We start from the raw sequence: 20,695 nt of genomic DNA on the forward strand, positions 1-20,695 counted from the left end.
AATATTGAACTTTGCAATATACTTTAGTTCTTTTTTTTTTTTTGCTACTGCTGACAGTATACTAATATATATCATCAAAACTCACAAGTGATTAATACGTTGCAAGAAAATCACTCCTGCAAGCTTATAAATTATAGATAAATTGTACGTTTTTGGGGTTGCTCTCCACACTTTCAATGATTATAGTTTCGATAGCTCGCGAAATGGCATATCGAGTAATTAATGGTAAGATTGACTTTGCAAATATAATTTACAGGTATGTGCCATGTAGAAGATTATTCGAGTACGGATAACAGGTTTCGATTTGTATACGAACCTTTTTTTAAACTGCACATACAATTTGAATATCCTAACATGTTTCCTTCAATGATCCACAAATTGTAAAGTTTAGGAGCGGACAGATAGGCAAAGACGCGTGGCCTGCGATCTTTTAGGTTCCAGGGATAGCGTGGGTCATTCAGCTTTTATCACTAACTGTCTCGGCATGGAGAAGGCCGAAGGTAGATGCAACGATAGTATTTGGTAGTTCAGAAATGCGACGTATGCTAAATTGTGGAACACAAGTTTTAGCGATTGAGCGTTAATTTCATAGAGTGAAACTGAGCAAAACGGAGCCGAATATCCCACTAGATACGTAATTTATATTCAATCATTGACGTAATATCTTTGATAATCTTTACTCGAATAAAATTTTACACCAAGAACTGCTTGAATATTTAGATAATGGAACATTATCTTTTTTATTCTTATCGATACTTTTGCAAAATATGCAGAATTGACCATTGACTTATCATTGTACATTTTGAATGAATCACAAAGCATCATTATGAAATTTATTTGATGATTCATTTGCTGGTTAGTGATTCATAAGTGATAGGAATCTGTGTCTCCAATAGTTTGAAAGATGACGTTAATAATTATTAAATAGGCAGTTGCCATCTTAGATGCTGATATTTATACGAACCTTTTTTACCATGGTCACATTTCGCAGGGTAAAAGCTGTGTGAATCACAATGTGTAAATTTATTACTGACTGCCACAGGATGATTGGATATGAATGATTCAGGAAGATATCAGGATTAATGTAGGGATCTCCGAGTACCAGTGTGGAGCAATCCTGTGAAATTTGTGTACCATATTAGATGCTAGGAAGTAAAAAATGCACGTTATAATTACGTGTGTCTAATTGGCTACGACGGAGTTGAGATATCACACGCGATGGCTTTTCTATAAATTAATAGCTGTTTACTCCAATGTGTCATTAAATTGTTATTCTGACGTGACAACTGATATTTATTTACTCTCAGGTTTTACTTACGATAATTAATTACAGGATTTACAGTTAAAAAAATACCCACTAATCAAAAAAATATACAAAACTTCTAAACTCGAATTAGACCTTCGCGTTACCATCGAATATTTTGATTCAATTGTGCGATACTAATGGATATTAAAGCAATCGACGATAGAAAAAACCAATTCCAGTAGACAGTATCTCTAGGAATAGAGAAAAATCACATCCGTTCCTTCACCATCTATTCACTTATCACATAATGATGTGTTTCGTATTCAAGTATCACTGTACTTCAACAAAGAATTTAATTTTGCATCGGATATTTGAAACAAATTTCGCATGATTCTAATTTCCATTTTAACATCTCAGAATATGAACACATCAATACAAATTATGATGATACGTCAAATGCCATAATGCGAGTCAATGGTCAGATGTACTTCGTAAATTTGCATTTTGTTCAAAGTATAAGTCCGAACTGTAAGGAATGCCTTTATCCGAGATAAATTAAAGTGTAATGGGAAATGGTAAATCGATAAATGAAGGCTTTGAAAAACTGAAAGAGATTAATATGAAAAACGTAACGAAAAAGTGCTGGATTGCGAGATTTTACAGTGGTTTTAGAATTATTTCTAGACACATTTCAATAAAATTATTCCTTCGAATATACTTGTCAATATCGATAGATATATTTCAATACAAGCACTTGATCGTCTTCAATGTTCAAATATAAAACCTTCAAGCGGATAAGTTTTCAAGTATACATATTACTAGCTACTGACCCTATAAAGTATATTCCTTCGTAGTATTCCGACGTATTTGGTATCCAATACACTTTTCCATATTGTACTATTAGCGCTCATGATCTCTCATAACAGTAGTAGCACATAAAAAAAAACCGTGTGTAAGGATCAGCAAACGACGATTGTCGTCTGTTCGCTGCTGTTGGATGAAAATAATTTAATACTTTCAGCAGTCCAATGCAGTAACGCTCCTTGGCAAACAACACTCCACACGTACGGAATGAAAAATTCTTCTGGTTGTTCCTCTTCCACGTACTTAAACTTCAATTCCGGAAATTTCTAAAAAAAAGTATGGCCGAAGAATAATCATACCATATTATACATTGGAGCAATGATGTAAATATTAGATGGTCTCTCAAATTTACCCTCATTCGGTCTTTCGGCCATTGAGTAGCCCCTTGTTCTATGGTTGCTAACACCTGACTAACGCCAATATGCGACTGATCTCTTTGTTCTAATTTGTAAGAGAAAAAGTTGATCACCTATAAGAGAACGGAAAGACGAAATCGATTGTTTAGTCAACAATTTGAAAATGAGAAGAGATTTATAAACTTTATATAACAATCATATTCATAAAAACTTACAGAGTCTATATTTTGAACGATATCTTGAAAGGCTGAATGCATTCGGAAAGGTTGAAATACATCCTTTTTGTAAAGAAGAGTATAGACGACATTAGGATTGTGAGAAAGCTGGTACGTTAAACAACTGTTTATAATTTCTAACACCATTCTCAGTACTTCTTCAAGAACTGTCAAGTCTTGAATCTGAAAAATCATTACAGTACAACTGGTTGTATTTTCCAGATTTAATATATGGCATAGAAGTGAGTTATCATATTTCTCATTGATGTGTTACTTGCCATGTCCGAACTGACTACATTTCCATTCACGTTCACAACAGCGCTGTCAGCATTTCCCGATTGCATATGTATATTTGATTCCAGTCTTGCATATTTTTTTGCCAGTGTTTCGAATAAGCTTAATAACCTCTGACTAACATACGGATGCAAGGACCTGAACTGAGCTGACATGTTGGCCAAAGCCGCCAAACAATTAGTATGAAGATATTTGTCCTAATAAGTGTTTAAATTACTTGAGTTTCTTACAAGTATTCGCAATTACTTATTACAAGAAATGATCTAGGTAAGAATGATTATATTATCTATTTGAAATTAATAACTCACTCTCATTTTCAGCATATTGTATTGTATGGTTCGAATGACTACTAGAACCAACAATCCTCCTAGTGAAATTTCACTTATAGATCGCTCCGTATACCACGTCACACCTCTCAACATCTAAGTACATAACCCAAGTATTAATATCGAGAACAGAATCGCAATGAAAAATACATTCATTATTTAAATATACTCACAATTTCATGTACGTTTTTGTTAAATGTATCATCTTCGCTGAGTATTAGCAAAATTATTAAGGACATGTATATGTGATGAGATGTGTTATCAGGGGCATGATACAATATTTGTAGTATCGGTATCACCTAGAAAAAGGTTTATTAAACATTACTTTTCGTTAATAATGTTATGGTACTAACAATGAAGTTGAAAGCATTTCCAATAAATGTTTTACATTATTTATGCTCACCAGTAACTGTATGTCTGCCCTTTTCATAATATATGCTTTAACTGTTGGATTTCGATGCAACAACATGTAAAGTAGCAACGTTGTTTCATCCGTATTCGGAACTTTGCAAATAGTAGTATACAACTCATCTAGATTAAATTTAAAGGACATTGCTGCTTTCGCCGGTGTCACAGTACAGTCATCTACTAAGAAAAAATGTTAATTTGATGAATTGGTAGTGGAATTTTTTTGATAATTTATTCAAATGAAATACCTTGAGAGTCTGTGAAAGTATATAATGCATCTCTGTATGGATTATGAGTTGCCGTACAGTGGTTTGTGAGAACCAACAGTAACAGAAGCGATTGACTAGCAAGTGGAGTTTCTGTATCACGTTGTCGTTCCTCATCCTCCGTCGTACCAACATTCGAAACTTGTACGTTTTTTGAATTTTTTGCCATGCCCATTGTGATAACATTCCATAAGCCAGCTAAAATGTGTTTTCTTACTACACCTGATGGTCAATACTTGTTTCAGATTAGTGTTGTATAACATAGTTGCATAGATACTAGTGTTAGCCTTTCCCCAAATTTATAATAAAGTGATGAAATTCCTCCTCTAAAATCGAACTTATTATTCTGTAATTTACCTGCAATACTTAGGACTAATCCTCCTCCATTTTGCTGTGTAAGCAAACCAGGAGGTGCATGATCTTGTCGAACAAAATTATGCAAAAGAGTATAGACCATTATTGAGGCATGCGCGCTTTGATCCTCATGCATAGCTATTTTGTATACACTACTGTATTCTGCTGGAGTTTGGGAAAATAACTGTACAGATAATAATACTAGCAAGCAGTTTACTGCTTCTAGGTGTACGACATACGTAAATTCCCTGAGAAAGAAAATATACATGAAATCAACTTCAAGTATACAGAATATTCCTATTTGTGTATGGTAATTGTACAGTCAAGAAAGTTACACCACAAAATCCACTGAAAACTACTCACGATAAGGGTACATCGATAATAGTTTCTACCAAGGCCTCGAAGAACGATTCAAGCCTAGAAACTGAACTTTCAGGTGCATTAGTCCGCTGCGGCATAGATTCGACATGCCGAATCATTTCCTCCTCTCCGACCGTTTCCAATAAATATTTTAGTACACATCGTATTGCAAAGAGTGCATTGTACGTTTGCCAAGCAAACATTATGCTGCGTTAAAAAAGAATGATTGCAGGTGTGAGGTAAGGTATAATTGCGAAAACGTAAAGAACAATCTTTGAGTAAACTTTGATGGAAACTCTTTGAAAATGTAGTGACTTTTTGTTTTCTATTCTCACTTTTGGTCCTGAGAAGCAGCAAGCAATTCCGTAGTTCGTTGTAAAAATACTTGTATGAGACTGCCAAAGTTTCCTGTGTTGAGGTTATTGGCAAGTAACTGCTGACACGTTGTGTCCAGCCTTGAATCGAGTTCAATTTGATCATTTCTAGTCACCGGGGGACGGATGTTGTATGATAAAAATCTATTCCAGAATTGATCACTCGGGGAAATAGATTCTTTTCCAGAAAATTTAATGAGGAATTTGTTTTTGGAGAGGTCCTCGTATCGACTTGGTGTCGTACCCATTGCTTCACTCGTAGCTCACCTAAAATAGTATGAGAATGTAATGATATTCAACAGGTAGATATGCCAGCAAGTAAGAAAACTGCGATGCGTCATCATCACTTAACTTACAGTAACTTACCTTTCGAAGGCAATTATCTCTGCAAATCGTAAGTCTCGTGTGCATGGCAATGCTGCTCGAGCTTATGCCACTATTTAGAGGCTCAATATGTTTCGAGACGTTTTCTCAAAACATTTCAATGGCCGATGGTTTTTTGAAACGATGTCTACGCTGCAAGAAGCTGTGTGATCAGTAAGAATGCTGTTGTATGTAAGTAATTTTCACATTCACAGCATGCAAGTGATGGGTAAATTAGAATTAAAGCAACGCTCAAAGCTGTATGAATGGTGGTGAAATTTTCTAACAAACAGCGTAGCAATATGTGCTTGCAAATAGATCAAAGTGATCGATCATTTGTTAGTGAACAAATGATTCATAAATTTCCATTGAGTGTAGGAGATAACAAATTGCAGGCCAGTGTGAGAAAGACTGAGGAAAATGTGTAGGTTAAAAATAAGTAACCTATACGGACTTGACGAATAAACATTACTATCTTGAAATACCGAATGTTAATTCCAATTCAGCGACGATAAATCCAATATGTATCGATCATATGCCGTCTCGTTTTTAGGCAATAATGGTGACCCTATTTATAAACCACTTACAAAATAACATCAATCAGGAGGAACATTTAATACGCAGGGCATGACAGACAGTAGACAGCAGGAGTAGTACGGTTAAAAAAAAACTTGACAACTCACAACAGTGCCGTCAGATCCGATCACGATCCGATCGATATTCGAGATATACCGCAGTAAAAAGCAATTCGAGAGAAATCGACAAAATTCGCGGTCGCACGGTGGTCGCTAGTCGTCGAACCCACGGTCTTACATACAGGTCCTGCGACTCTGAGTTTCGACGTGGACCTCTTAACGTGTCAAGCCGCTAGCATCGCTGCGATCGAGGGATGCCCGGTGCGACAAGGATGACGATGGTCGCGCTCGCGCGTCACATGGGCGTGGAATCCTAACCCATAAATTTTATTTACATATTATAAGACGTGTCAAAGGCTTATTCAAACATTGTAGGTTATGTTGATGCATCCCTCGATCGCAGCTCCATCTGGATTTTTCTTCAACAGAGGAGCCACTCTCTACCATTGGAATTCTATTGAGTCGCAAGACCTGTATGTAAGACCGTGGTCGAACCACTTCACAACTCATATAGGCCATGAATCGCGCTACACAACGCGGTGCCATATGAAACAGCGGAATCGTCAAGCAGTTTGTTGGCATGTGTACTTCTTTAATTATTAATAAAATCATATCTAGCAAATGAAACAAATTAATTAAGTTGAACTTGGCCTATCGTTAGTGATTAAACATATAATTGCTTTTCTAAAAATTTAGATTAACAATTAAAATACTAGTTTTCGTATCATTCGTACAAACGTGCTCTTTAGTAATTGATAATCTAGAAGTCTTATTATCATGGACCTTCAGCGTTGTTGCGTCTAATAGTGTAAATTAGGAGTGTAGAGTACTACAATTATATATATACTCTTGAATTATTTGTAGTAGTATTGATTAGTATTCACAAAACTGATCAACTGCCCGTATTAGAGTAAGCAAAACACACAAATTACAAAGGATCATCCTAATAACGTAAGAAGGGATACTACGGTTATTTACAACTAAATATTACCGAACACCCTGTATATAGTAAAATAATTACATTTTTCGCCGAGGTAGTCTTCCACAGACTATTTCATAATTTATGTAAATCTTTTTCATTCGATTTAATGCGTGAAAAGATGTATAAAGACTGCCAGTCTAATGCTAGTGTTTTGCATTACTACAAAACTCGGAATACGGATTGTGATTGGATTGTGTTCCGAAACCGATACACAGCATCTGGTGAGAGAAGCTGTTGTAATTTCGACCTTAGAATCCCTAACTTACCGACAATTGAGCTACTTTTCCACTTCAGGTTGGCAAATCTTTCCGTTCGAATCTCCCGGGAAGTCATCGTCGCGTGTGTCTAACTTCATACGTTAACTGAAAATATGTGTATCGGCTTCGGAACACTGTGACGTCGAACGGTACCTGGTGGAAATTTCCAGATGTTAGACACCGGAATCGTTCACACAACTACAGTTAGACTCACATCAGTAGTTTGGGTCACCAATTACCGATAAAGTATTGAAATACACCGGACAACGGGCATTCTGTCGCTCTAATCGAACGAACCGAGGAAGGAGTAATTATTGGATAAAAGATTTAATTAATTGGCTTACCTTTTGAGAATAATCTGGATATGATAACTTGCAGCGTAGATTGGTGAGAGGATTTAACGGAATGACTGATTTTAATATATTTGGATACTTTGATTAACTTGGATTTATTTTATAAGTTCAATATTTCAAGTCACAAAAACGGAGTTACTTACAAGCAAACGTTTTCAGGTGTCCCCCTCCGATTTCGATGAAACTCTGGTATGTTATAGAGGGTCAAAATCGATGACATACGTATTTTTTTTTATCGGCCTAAACTTATTTTAAAGGGGTGAAACACACCTCCAAAGTTGACCACCTCCCAAGATGATTTTTCTGTTTTGCATACAAGGAGGGGATTTTGATAACTAATAATGATAGTAATAAATACCTTGTCAAAAGTGATGAAAAACACACTTCGAATATTCTCAAGAACTCTTTATTTTAGGGGTTAACTTGTATATACAAAGTTCATTTTTTACATTAGAAACAAGATGTTCATCAGAGCTCAATGAATCCAACAGCACTGTGAAGAGCATGCAAGAATACAGAATACGTGCTTTCGATTTTTTCCCAAAAACTGAATTCTTATCGACTTTTTTCCCAATATTGCGGATTATGTCTAGTATTTAGCCATGAATCATTGAATAACATTGTTCGAGGCTCGCATTCATTCTGGCATCGCTCTTTTATCATTTTACTGTTTTATCATTTTTTTGCAAGAAACGTAAATATTTTTCATTTCAAGCAGACTATCAACTACTCGAAAATTCGATGTGTGTCATATGTAAACAAGTCATATCTCTACTTAAATTAATTCTATGGCACAGATATTTGAGGACTAAGGGCTGGGAAAAAGATAAACAAAAAACAAGTAGTGATTATTAGCCATTTTGCATTGAAAAAATGAATAAAGAAATTTTTTTTTATTACTTTGATTCATACACTAAATACACCTGTAAATAGTTTTGTAAATAAATTACGTTTTGATATAATACAAAATTGTTGAATATGCACATGATTCTACTTCCTCTACCGTGGCCACACCCTTTAAACAAAAACAAGTTCCAAGTTTATCTATCAATCGCTTTATGAATGATAGTCGGTACAATAATGATATCCATCAAAAAAATGCTGTAGGCAAAGTGATTTTTTACACCAAGAACATCTGATTACTGCGACATTCGTGCAACCTTCGATTTTACAATTCGGATGAGATGAACCCGTTTTTATGCCACGCATAACGAAACAAATTATGATATCGCGGAGATGACAGTTGGTTGTGAACTAAAGACTGTAATTTTATTATATTATTCCTTAAATGTAAATTTAAATCATAATCAAGAAGAACTACGGTGTCTGAAAAATGACGAATATAATTTTTCCATATACGGAAGCCGAAAACATCGAGAGGTTGAATTCTTCCAGTGATTCCTTTCGGTATCAATAAAGTCGTCAACTTTTTGTCTGGGGGTGTTGTCTCTTGCACAATGCCCACTCCAAGAATCAATTAGAAGTAGACTCTTAGGTCCCACTTTTGGGATAAACACTTCTTCTAACCACATCTTGAAATGCTCTGTAATGAATCATTGTGATTAATACCGTTTGAATATATGCAGCGCGAAACAAGAATTATTATACCTGAAGTAAGTTTTCCTGATTTGGAAGCTCTGATGAAAACATTTGGCGGTCTGAATAAATGTTGTTCAACTATAGGTCCGAACGTTCCGGATGGTTCTTTTAAAACAATAAATAAAGGAGATAATAATTTTCCGTCCGTTGAAATTTAAGTGCGCGTTGTTGAAGTTACTGATTGTTCTATGCACGACACTTGTTTAGTTCCTTCTTCCGTTAACGTTCGTCCAGAATGAATATCTATTTGGAAACCACTCTGATCAGAATTATATATATTTTGTAATCCATATTCGGAAATATAAGGTTCAACTCTTTTCAAAAATTCTTCAGCACTCTTGTGTAAGTATCCACTATTTTCCACTGATTTTCGCGTGACGAATTTATTGATTTTTCTGCTAGTAATGCGATATGGATCTTCTTAAAGTGAAGTAACCACGTTGGCGATGCTTTAAATCGAAAATCCTTATGACTGATAAGTCCTTGGGCCTGTAAAGCCCATCTTCGCAGATCCTTATCATGAACAATCAAGCCTGCGTCAATGGCATTTTTCATATTCTGCAATGTATACTCTGATATGCGAGCCAATTTTTCCATGTATGTCCCTCCCTGGTTGATTTGGTGTGCCCAACGACGCAATTGTCGTACTGATTTGACTTTTTTATATCTATGACGAACCGTATCAATTGAGCGATTTTTTTTCGTCTTTGCACTTCTCCAATATTCAACAGCTTTTCTTTTATAATCGAAACTTAAAGGTTCGTCATCTTCGGAACAGCTATCTTCAGGTCCTTCGGAAGGCACCTGAAAATCTGCATCTTCCACTGAGAACGTTTCAAGATTTTTGTAGGGCTCTTCAAAGTCAAGAGAATTTTCCTCAATCATTTCCACACTATTATATTCTGTAATGCTTTGTAATAAAATGTTTTCGAAGTTCGATACTATTTCACCTTCATCATTTGTTAACGGGGACTCGGGTATATTCATTACTTCAAATGCTGCCCACAGAAGTTTAATAACGTTTATTGGATTCACTTTCATTGTAAACGTGAGAAGAAATTCAATAACTGTTCCAAGCTTTGTTATTAACGTATTAACAAGCATTGAACGGTATCACAACTTTTCATATTGAAAATATCCGAAAGATACGCGTAATCGTTGAAAAAAATATCTGTCATAGAATTAATTCAAGTAGAGATATGACTTGTTTACATATGACACACATCGAATTTTCGAGTAGTTGATAGTCTGTTTGAAATGAAAAATATTTACGTTTCTCGAAAAAAAATGATAAAACAGTAAAATGATAAGAGAGCGATGCCAGAAGGAATGCGAGCCTCGAACAATGTTATTCAATGATTCATGGCTAAATACTAGACATAATCCGCAATATTGGGAAAAAAGTCGATAAGAATTCAGTTTTTGGGAAAAAATCGAAAGCACGTATTCTGTATTCTTGCATGCTCTTCACAGTGCTGTTGGATTCATTGAGCTCTGATGAACATCTTGTTTCTAATGTAAAAAATGAACTTTGTATATACAAGTTAACCCCTAAAATAAAGAGTTCTTGAGAATATTCGAAGTGTGTTTTTCATCACTTTTGACAAGGTATTTATTACTATCATTATTAGTTATCAAAATCCCCTCCTTGTATGCAAAACAGAAAAATCATCTTGGGAGGTGGTCAACTTTGGAGGTGTGTTTCACGCCTTTAAAATGAGTTTGGGCCGATAAAAAAAAATACGTATGTCATCGATTTTGACCCTCTATAACATACCAGAGTTTCATCGAAATCGGAGGGGGACACCTGAAAACGTTTCCTTGTTAGTGTAAGATCTTAAATTAATATGACAAAATGGAGCTGAAAGCTCGCTGGACTTTTGGGCAGAGTAACGTTGTATGAAAAGTTTAAATGCAAAAGGCAAAAGAATTTTACCGCGAGACTGTACCGGAACAAGATGACGAATCTGTGGTAGAAACCAAGAGGACGATCCGATGATCGGTCGCCGTTTTTATAGGTGTCGATCGTTGCGCAGAACGATCCCCTTCTTTAGATTTTGTCAAATTTGGCGCACTTTCCCCGTTTTCTAGGAATTATAATTAGGGCACGACATCTTCGCCGTATGCACGCCTGTGATCTTAGTTCTTTAGCCATTACTATATTGCAAGCTTTTACATATGGTATAACGCTGCGCTGGTGCGGTGGTGTAGGTGCAGGGTCGTTGCTCTGTAATTCTCCATTCTGCGTGGGCTTTGGTGTTGGGGCAGCAAGCCCCCGTTTGCCCCTCGGCTACCGTGCTTCTTCCCCCCTGTGGGCGTTAGGACTCGAGCCGATTTTAGCAGCTATTTCCTAATATGGTAATCGCAGTGCGTATGCGCTAGTGGTAACCCATGTTTCGTGGTGTATTTTAGTGCCGTGTGCATTTTCGGGGTCACGATGCGCTGAATTCTAGTTCCTGTTTACTTCTTAAATATTCTTACTATCCTGTTCGTTACAAAGTCTATATATTAAGATTGTCATATTGCTTACTCGTCGTTTGTTAGTTTTATAGCGTGTAACTATATAAAATTACATATGTATTATAATTGATTACTGTCGTTATTCACCTGGAGTACAATAGCGATTGTTTATGAGACATAGTTGCTATTTGCTTAACATTATTAGAATCGCGCTGCTGCGAATATTCTTAGGTGTTTGTGTTATAACTATCTTAACAGATTTAGGGTATTTAATAATTTGATAATTCGTAGTTTTAGAGCAGGTTTACATGTGTGCTTTCGTATATAATTCTCTTCTGTAATTATTAATTCTTATATTGATATATATCGGCTTGGAAGCTTCTAGAACGTTTTTCTTATGTTTGTTGGTTGCCTGTTACTGGGCGTTGCCACGTATGCATCTTTGAGTTTATTGCGAGTTGATTTACCTTCAATCGTTTCGTCGGTAAGTTTCCTAATGTGTTTTCTAGATGAAGCTCTGTATGGCTCCAAATTGGAGATCTGCATTGCCTTCAAAACGTTGCGCGTGTTGCCTACAATACGGCATTACGGAGGAGAGTATAATTCATGCTCGATAATTAGTATTCACGGTTTTGAAGGTTTTGCAGTCTCTGGTTTTATGGATTATTGCAGCAGTACTATCTTTACATTATATTGGTTATACATTTATCTATGGTTTTACAGTCTTCTATACTCCAGGCTATATGGTATAGCGTAAGTTGCTTACACACAAATGGCATTGTCGAGTGTTATATAATAATTGGATATAATCGTGTTAGTTAATTATAGTGTTAATATGATAGTGATATATAATAACGTATAATAATATTATAGCTCTTTGTAGTGCGAAGATCTCGTAACATGGTTTCTAAGCTTTAATCAGTGAATGTCGTGGTTATTTCCATCTAGGGATATTCCTAATAGTTAGACAGTTGCTTTAATTCCTCATGGTTACAAGATTCTCGTACTTCGAGTTTGGTTAGTTGATAAAAGTAACATGCAGTAATAATAGTCGATAAAACATACGGACGTTCCGGTCGGATGTTACACTATCTTGAAAATTTACGATCTCGATTGCGATTGGTTGACAAATCAAGATGGCCTTAACTTGGAGCAGAACGCGATTGGTTGTTACAAATGGCTGCGCAAGAACACACCTCATCTTCCTTCATGCGGCGAGCTGAGAAGTGAGGATCAAGCTGCCAGTCATTGTTAGCAAAGAACATTTCCGATATAGTTGTTGATTAACCAATAGAGCAGAGTGTAAAAATGGGAGCTGTGCGTGTTATCAACGACGACAATCATTTCCTTGGGGAAATGAGTCGCGCGGGGACGAAATTAGTCGTCGTCGACTTCACCGCGACCTGGTGAGTTTCTCTTTTTAGGTTATCCCACCTTCTCACCTCCCACCGATAAGGACTTCCAACGAGGATCTCGACTCAATCCTCTCAACCATGATGCGACAATTTAATTTTCAATCTAATTATAGTTTACCCATGCATTGCCCTAACTTCAAAGTCTTTCGATTTGCTTTCATTTTCAGGTGTGGCCCATGCCAGAGAATAGCACCGATCTTTGAACAGCTCTCAACAAAGTATCCAAACGCTATATTCCTAAAAGTTGACGTGGACAAGTGTGCTGAAACTGCTGCTGGTCAGGGAGTCAGTGCCATGCCAACTTTCATCTTTTACCGTAATCGCACCAAACTGGGCTCATGCCAAGGGGCAGATCCAACAGGCTTGGAGACCAAGATTCAGCAGTATTATGGATCAGGAGATGCAGAAGAAACAGAGGGGCCAATTGCTGGACATGTACGGGATAATAAAGATAACATCTATTTCCATATATTCGGAATGATTTTTCTTGCGGTAACATTATACTACTGGAATAAGTCACAGTAGAAGAAGACCCTGCAAACAAGTTCTCAAGTGAAAAATGAAAAGACACCATCTTGCACAATTTCACTCACTGCTCAATCCGGGATAAATATTTGTTATTTGTTCATATTTAACGCCGGTGGTGCCCTATTCAACCACAATGCTGAAAGTAATATGTACAAGTTCCACTGGAAAATTAGTTACATACAATTATGCAAAGTATTCGACTAATTTTCATAGATTCGTTGTAAAGGTAACTTTTGCAGTTACATTCTGAGCAATACCATCTGCTGCTATTCCGCATTCCATATATTTCCGTTTAATTAATACACTGGCATTTCATCATTTTGCTGCAAATCCTAGTTTCGTTTAATGTCAATTCATTTCACTAACGTATAATCCAATGCAGTCACAGTGCCTAGATATTAATGTGAGTCTGGATCTTAGCACTAACCGAGTGACATTTATACTATAATTTGAAAATATCGAACATTGTTATACATGGATATTATATAAGTAGTAAGGAGACGAAATTAAAACAAATAGTAACAAAGTATTTAGTATTATAACTCATCTCATTAATCATAGAAACACGTTCATATTTGTACAATCAAAAACAGAAAAAAAAAGAATAAGAAAAATGAGTAAAACCTTTGTATTTCTTTATCTTTGTGATGTGTGCACGAAGAAATTTTTGACCTTGATTGTTTGACCAATTTAAAAAAGGCAATATCCACAGAACAGCAACCTCTGCTTTCAGATGGATCTGAGCACATTCATTATGAAGGGGCAGTGCGAATGCCTGAATGAATCCGATGAGCATCCGTTTTTGCAATGCTTATCTTCAGAAGGTGGTTACCTGGAAAGTGACTGTGATGAACAATTGATAATATCAATTACTTTCACACAAGCTGTCAAGGTCCATTCTCTAAAAATTAAAGCACCTGTAGGCCAAGGGCCTAAGAACTTGAAACTTTTCATAAACCAGCCGAGAACCGTTGACTTTGATATGGCAGACTCTTATACCAGTGTACAAGATGTTTCGTAAGTAAATTGTTATGCATGTAATCTAATGAGATAAGGAACTTCGTTCGTTCACAAAAGGTAATTTTACATATACCTCTTCTGTCATAGGTTGAAGGCATCGGACCTCGAGGAAGGAAATCCAGTACCTCTACGCTATGTCAAGTTCCAAAATGTACAAAATCTTCAAATCTTCGTCAAAGACAATCAGGGTGGCAGCGAAACAACGCGAATTGATCATCTGGTGATCATTGGTTCGCCAATCTCAACGACCAACATGGGCGAATTCAAAAGAGTTGCTGGTAAAAAAGGGGAAAGTCACTAATGTATAATTCCTGGTTATTTATAGACCAAAACTGAACCACGCGATGTCTTCTGGTAATCATAATCAACAAATAGATGATCAAGAATCAATTCATGCAAAACTTGGTGATTCGAGAATTGCCTACTGATATGACGTTGCACCTTGTTACAAAGTCTATTCAAATATATTAACCAGCATACTTAATGATGATATTTTACTACCGAAAAAACTTTTTTTTTTATTAAATGGATATAAATCCATATTTAAAACAATCTTTATAGGTCCAAGTTGTAAAAATTGAGAGGCAATTAACCATTGTACTAGTGTGATAAATCTTTAACATTGTTGGTTCTTGCTCTGTGTACAGCTACATGAGTAATTTTCATGTGTTTTTCTTTATACTTTGCAAAATGGGAATGCATTTGTTTGTACAAAAACAAGGGTGAATAAATTTTGAATACTTGGGTGAACTACAAGAAAAAATATCCGTATATACAACGACCACTGCTTCCAGACATGATTGAAGTCCCAAAATTATTGAGCTTTTGCTTCATTGGCTGATGATTAAAACTGATTTATCATGATGTAGTGTAGTGGTGATTTGAACTTTTCTTTTGCTGAAGCCGAACTGCTTCGCCACTGGACATTTTGCACAGTCACTGATTACCGATAATTATGAAACTGCAGTATTCATAATGCGTGTGTGAAAGAAAATTTGATTACAACCACTACATAGTTTATTTGTACAAAAGCTGATGAAATCAAATAAATTACAAACCTCTCATATACTAAACTTTTTCATTAGATTTTCCACCATGTTCTCGTAAAATTAGTTTATTCATTTTCTTACAATTGAATTTTTTGTTTTATCTCCTAAATTCTTGCTTCTGATTGCTCTTCTTCTTTTTACTACTTATTCTTTGTTTGTCTACACTGTGATTCACTGTGTTACTATTGGCATTTGCACTTTGAGTATATTTGCTGTGTTTTTCCACGCCATCCACTGTTTTTGATTTACTGAACAACGCAGTAAGTTCCACCATTCTGTTCGTATGATTCAGCCGAATAGGTTTAACATTCAATTCAATTTTTTGATTGAACAACGATAAAAGTCCCCAGTCATTCGCGTTATTGTCAGCAGCAGAGCAAAACAGCCACGCTGCATTTCGCGCTTCAATTTTTAGCCGTTCCATCTCCTGGGTATTAATATTTTTAGCCACATTTAGACCTGGCTCAAACGGATTGTGAATATAAACAGTCGATTCCGCGGGTTTGGGAAGCGGCATACCCGCGTTTAGGGAAATGCTCTTTGTTGTGAAGTCGAAATTCGAATAGTAAATAAAAAAGTCTGTCAAAAGTGTTTCCAAATCATCCTCGTTCCTAGAAGATGCTTGAGGTAGTTTTGATATATCACGTAAAAACGTGCAATTCACGTCACCATCTGCTATCCGAACATCGTTTTTATCTGGTATAAATATAAAATATCCCATTAAAAAATAAAGTTTACCAATGAGATAACATATAACAGTAGTTTTCGTACTAAGGTAGTAAAGCTCAACTCTACGGCTGAGTGTGGATCTTCACATCCGTGGATTGCGAGATCCACGCAAGGCCGGAAAGTAGTACGACTGTGATGCGAACATTATTTTTCAGTATAGTTGCTGTAAAATACGCCACATGGTCGCACTTGGAGCCATAAAGTTGAACTTGCACACGTGCTCGTAAAGTTCAACTTTACAGCCATAAAACGCGACTGCTATGGTGTACTTTACGGCTACTAAATCAAAAAGATAACTACTGAAGGCTGTAAAGCCCTAATTTCAGACTTCTACGATTCAGAAACACATCTGAGTCAATGTTAAAATATGTATATTAAGGTGGGCCAAAAAAATCGACTATTTTTTTTTTCACTTTGTACTCCGAAAACTTGGTTGGTAGAGACCTCAAAAACATTCTCTCCAAGTATGAGCTCTTAATTTTAATAGCAAGGTCCTCCGCCTCGCAGTTTTCTATTTTTTTCTTATGGTGAGGAAGAAAAATACATATCTCGGTATCTACTATTTATAATATAATAGTGTGCATTGAAGTTTGACGGTGAATATCTTCTGAACAGTGAGGTATATAAAAAAATTGTAAGAGACCTTTTTTGTAGAGAATTCAATTTCCTACGAAAATATGATACATATTTTTTTTTATAAATAGTAGATACCAAGATATGTATTTTTCTTCCTCACCATAAGAAAAAAATAGAACACTGCGAGGCGGAGGTCCTTCCTATTAAAATTAAGAGCTCATACTTGGAGAGAATGTCTTTGAGGTCTCTACCAACCAAGTTTTCGGAGTACAAAGTGAAAAAAAAATAGTCAATGTTTTTGGCCCACCCTAATGTATATGTATATACACCGCGTACACACGCACACATACGTACCTGCAAGTTCAATTAATTTTTGTAAACTAGGTAATATTTGTTTCTGCTGTAAGTAGAACAAAACGAGAAGTGTCAGGGAAAAATTAGTTATCCAATGGCCAGGATAATTGTTTGTTAACTTCATGTATCTTGCCCAAGACCTTACTGTGAAAATCAGGGGTCTGACTCTCCAATCTAATTCACCATAAAGGTACAACAGTTCAGACATATATATACTCGTCCTGAAATGAATAATATTCCAAAGTCAATAATATTGTACACGTGAACTATGTTAAAGATTAACTGAGCTAGCAAATGAGTAAATGAGTGAATATTTCAGTTGCCCATGAACTCCATGCCATATTCATATCGATTATAAGTAGTACTCACGTGTTGCTCATACTGAGATCACATTCCAAGTTGGTCAACGTTTGATTGAATTTAATTATCGGCACCCGCGCATGTAGTATTTTTTTTACACTCGATATCCCAGGAAGAAAGTGATCAATGATATTTGCTATTATTTCCATCACTTTTTGTGTTTGAGCTCTGTCAGGATTCGATGATGCCTTTGTGTAATAAACCAACCTACTTTGTACATTTTCCTGGAACAATCGTGAAGATTAGGAGATGAAGGTCTCGAAGTAATCTCCTATTTTTTGCAATTCAGTCTTTGATATTGTGAAACTCAAGAAGAACTTACCTTCAGATGGGGATGCATCTGTAGTACCAAGTCGAGATCACTCCCCAGTTTACCACAGCCATTAACGCTGGATCCGAAGGGGAGCACTGTGACCTCAGAAAACATTCCTGACAGGCACAATTCGATTTGACGTGCACTTAGAAAGCGTAACCTTGTACCAGTCTCATTTAACTTTGTTGCATTGTGTAATAATGTCATTTGGTCAGAAACCTATAGAAAATAAAAACGAACCAAAATGGTAAAAAAAAAGATTTTTTATGATCAATCATCGAGTTAGTTGCATTTCCAATATTGTTCAACTTACCGACTCTGCCTTAAACAGCAACATATTCATGTCATCAGGCGCGGAAGCGACATTGGCATTTATTACCTTTAATGGTATGTCCTTGTCCACAAAATCCTTTCGCACCCGATTCGGTACAACTCGGAACCACAAAAAAGGCGATGTGACAGGAAGATTTTGATCCACTTGTATATGCGTTGAGGCGGAATTTATGGCCTCCACGTCAGATAGCAAATTGAACTCAATTAAGATAAAACTCTGTGCAAAAATAAGAGTATGTACGTACATGTCATACATGTCATCTGACTGTCAATGAGAATGATTACCAAACATGTTAGATAACCTCAAGTATAGCTCACCAAGTTATCGCCTATTTTATAATGATGCATTTCTTGCACCTTTCCAAACTGGGAACAGTAATCGTAGAGTTCGTAGCTTGAATTTTCTGATTGTACTTGAATCAGAACACTTCGTCTAGCCTGATCTCGCCTCCTCGACATAATTTCTTCATAGAATACATATTTGTCTTGTTTTTCAGTGGATGGGGATTTTCCTGAAATATTATACGGAATTTTTACAAACTCTGTTTGTACGTGAGGCTTGATTCCGTTGTACGAGTTTATTCTAAATAATGCGATAACCGGGTATGTGTAACAAAGTTGTTTATAAGGAAAATCTGAACTTAACCTCACTCTTTGGTGAGGTTAGTTTTCAGTCCGGTACCTGAACTAGCATACCGTGCGCTTACACTACTCTGTATGCCCGAGGCAAAGCTGGTTGGTGCTTTTCTGTACAATTTCGAGCATACACAGTTTGCGTAAAATTTATAAAAACGATTATTTGAAATCTGCCGAGTACTGCCGCTCACACGAGCGAGCAAAGCCATGTCTGAACACTACAGCACGAGCCGACATCAAATATTGCCGTAATGTCGTATTGTGGCCGCCTTACTCTCTCTGCTATAAACCTCGAGTACTAGCGCCCTCTGAGGCGAAACTGTTTTTGGCACTATGGTAAATACAACGGTAGATACGCTCTGCATTACTTACTATTGATAAAGTAGACACAGATCAGTTACCGATTTGTACCCTTCGAAAATTACTTTTGAAAACCTTAGTATTTCATAACAGAGAGCGTTAATATGGGCTTCTCCAGGCTGCTCTCTTGATCAGGTATTTGATCGTGAATTGAATATAGAATGTGGAATAGCCATAGATTTTGCTAAGAAATTTAATCCAAGTAAGCATTGATTGGTATAATTGATATGTATTAAAAGATACTATATGGCAACCATTCGTCAATCTTAAGATTTCAAAGTATTGTGCCGTATTCGTATTGCGAAACTGATAGTTCACCGTTCTGAGATGATTCCATTTTCTTGGCTTGCAAGTCTCGTGTCATATGTATACATCTCATCATTCGAGGGTTGATGGTATGCTTTCCCAGGTAGCACACTGTTGGCTGTTAATTGACGTAATAACGACAGAAATTCTCAGTGAACTATTTCAAGTCAACTGGGAATAAGCATATTATGAGCCTATTGTTGACTGTATACTGACTAATAGTGCGCGAATGTCCTCCGAAATGTCATGGTAAAGGCAACACCCGACGTCAACTATTATTCAGTATTCAGTTGACTGTGAGCAGTCAAGACGAAAAGGCAATAACTTGTAAGTAAGCTAATTACGCAAACTAATAGTCAGCTGGCGTCAAGTATATGAGATAGCGTTTAGTCAGTCAAACTACCACCAGACATTGACGTTCATTCGGCACATGAATGCGCTAACATAAACAATTATTTGTCTGAAAACCATCAAAAACTTTTGACTTAACCTTCCCGTACTAACAATAAGGTAACAACGAGTTGTCTGGTCTATTTGCCTTATACTTGGCATTTCAGAGAACATTCGTAAACATGAAGTATACGGCATGTCAACGTTAAGTTCACTTTCTTGTCGATCTATGGCCAATCAAAAATATCCGAACTTTTGTCCATGTTTTGCCAACAATGCGTCGACATTTTTTTTAATTGGACAGAACGACAACTTTTTGTAGTCGAATGACAGTGAGCCTCTGGATAAGTGTACTACCTAGGTTCGGAATGATCGACTTATCATAAATTTACTATGTCTCTCATCGAATTCTTGGTTTTTATGTTGAATATAGCAGAGGGATCAGGTTGCGCAAACCATGTATGTATGCACGTATGTGCACACATACAAGCCGGTTGCGAGCGATGGTTAATGTGTCCAATTTGGGCGATGACTCGATGGAGCATCGTCAAATCGGGCCGAGGAGGGGGGGGGGGGGGGGGATTCTGAAGGTAAATGGGTGACGGAGGAGGATA

At 36.5% G+C, this 20,695-nt stretch overlaps 3 protein-coding genes across 16 annotated transcripts; 1 reads left to right on the forward strand and 2 right to left on the reverse strand.

The window, feature by feature from the left end:
• Window positions 1–652: 652 nt before the first annotated feature.
• On the reverse strand, window positions 653–6,212 carry LOC124217945 (dymeclin). Of its 12 annotated transcripts, none has more exons than XM_046624163.2 (13): window positions 6,110–6,212; window positions 5,430–5,579; window positions 5,025–5,330; window positions 4,693–4,896; window positions 4,333–4,577; window positions 3,958–4,197; window positions 3,705–3,889; window positions 3,475–3,600; window positions 3,284–3,397; window positions 2,960–3,172; window positions 2,682–2,864; window positions 2,463–2,579; window positions 653–2,376 (listed from the first exon to the last, which is right to left on the reverse strand). In XM_046624163.2, exons 3-13 carry the CDS (start codon window positions 5,309–5,311, stop codon window positions 2,206–2,208), a joined length of 2,085 nt encoding a protein of 694 aa, XP_046480119.1. In that variant the 5' UTR covers window positions 5,312–5,330; window positions 5,430–5,579; window positions 6,110–6,212; the 3' UTR covers window positions 653–2,205. The 12 variants fall into 12 exon arrangements, with proteins under 12 accessions (XP_046480119.1, XP_046480117.1, XP_046480120.1 ...); XM_046624161.2 differs by having other exon boundaries at window positions 5,430–5,589; window positions 6,110–6,197; XM_046624164.2 differs by having other exon boundaries at window positions 5,430–5,574; window positions 6,110–6,171.
• A 6,689-nt stretch (window positions 6,213–12,901) lies between these two features.
• Window positions 12,902–17,452, forward strand: Txl (Thioredoxin-like). The gene is made up of 4 exons (XM_046620584.2): window positions 12,902–13,118; window positions 13,295–13,562; window positions 14,389–14,672; window positions 14,763–17,452. Exons 1-4 carry the CDS (start codon window positions 13,021–13,023, stop codon window positions 14,974–14,976), a joined length of 864 nt encoding a protein of 287 aa, XP_046476540.1. The 5' UTR covers window positions 12,902–13,020; the 3' UTR covers window positions 14,977–17,452.
• MTPAP (mitochondrial poly(A) polymerase) lies at window positions 13,988–19,275 on the reverse strand. Of its 3 annotated transcripts, none has more exons than XM_046620580.2 (7): window positions 19,072–19,275; window positions 18,708–18,901; window positions 18,370–18,606; window positions 18,066–18,275; window positions 17,753–17,967; window positions 17,384–17,604; window positions 13,988–16,420 (listed from the first exon to the last, which is right to left on the reverse strand). In XM_046620580.2, exons 1-7 carry the CDS (start codon window positions 19,232–19,234, stop codon window positions 15,822–15,824), a joined length of 1,839 nt encoding a protein of 612 aa, XP_046476536.1. In that variant the 5' UTR covers window positions 19,235–19,275; the 3' UTR covers window positions 13,988–15,821. The 3 variants fall into 3 exon arrangements, with proteins under 3 accessions (XP_046476536.1, XP_046476539.1, XP_046476537.1); XM_046620583.2 differs by having other exon boundaries at window positions 19,086–19,211; XM_046620581.2 differs by having other exon boundaries at window positions 19,036–19,172.
• Window positions 19,276–20,695: the final 1,420 nt, after the last annotated feature.

The sequence above is a fragment of the Neodiprion pinetum genome, chromosome 4 (assembly GCF_021155775.2).
Source record: "Neodiprion pinetum isolate iyNeoPine1 chromosome 4, iyNeoPine1.2, whole genome shotgun sequence".
Taxonomy (NCBI): Eukaryota; Metazoa; Arthropoda; class Insecta; order Hymenoptera; family Diprionidae; genus Neodiprion; species Neodiprion pinetum.

Coding starts and splice junctions, on each gene's coding strand:
- MTPAP (XM_046620580.2), bottom strand. CDS start 19,234: ATGGCTTTGCTCGCTCGTGTGAGCGGCAGTACTCGGCAGATTTCAAAT. Junction 18,276..18,369: donor TGCTGTTTAAGGCAGAGTCG/GTAAGTTGAACA, acceptor TATTTTCTATAG/GTTTCTGACCAAATGACATT. Junction 17,605..17,752: donor GATCTCAGTATGAGCAACAC/GTGAGTACTACT, acceptor TATTCATTTCAG/GACGAGTATATATATGTCTG.
- LOC124217945 (XM_046624163.2), bottom strand. CDS start 5,311: ATGGGTACGACACCAAGTCGATACGAGGACCTCTCCAAAAACAAATTC. Junction 4,578..4,692: donor ATTATCGATGTACCCTTATC/GTGAGTAGTTTT, acceptor TTTCTTTCTCAG/GGAATTTACGTATGTCGTAC. Junction 3,398..3,474: donor ACAAAAACGTACATGAAATT/GTGAGTATATTT, acceptor TTATGTACTTAG/ATGTTGAGAGGTGTGACGTG.
- Txl (XM_046620584.2), top strand. CDS start 13,021: ATGGGAGCTGTGCGTGTTATCAACGACGACAATCATTTCCTTGGGGAA. Junction 13,563..14,388: donor AGGGGCCAATTGCTGGACAT/GTACGGGATAAT, acceptor CTCTGCTTTCAG/ATGGATCTGAGCACATTCAT. Junction 14,673..14,762: donor ACCAGTGTACAAGATGTTTC/GTAAGTAAATTG, acceptor CTTCTGTCATAG/GTTGAAGGCATCGGACCTCG.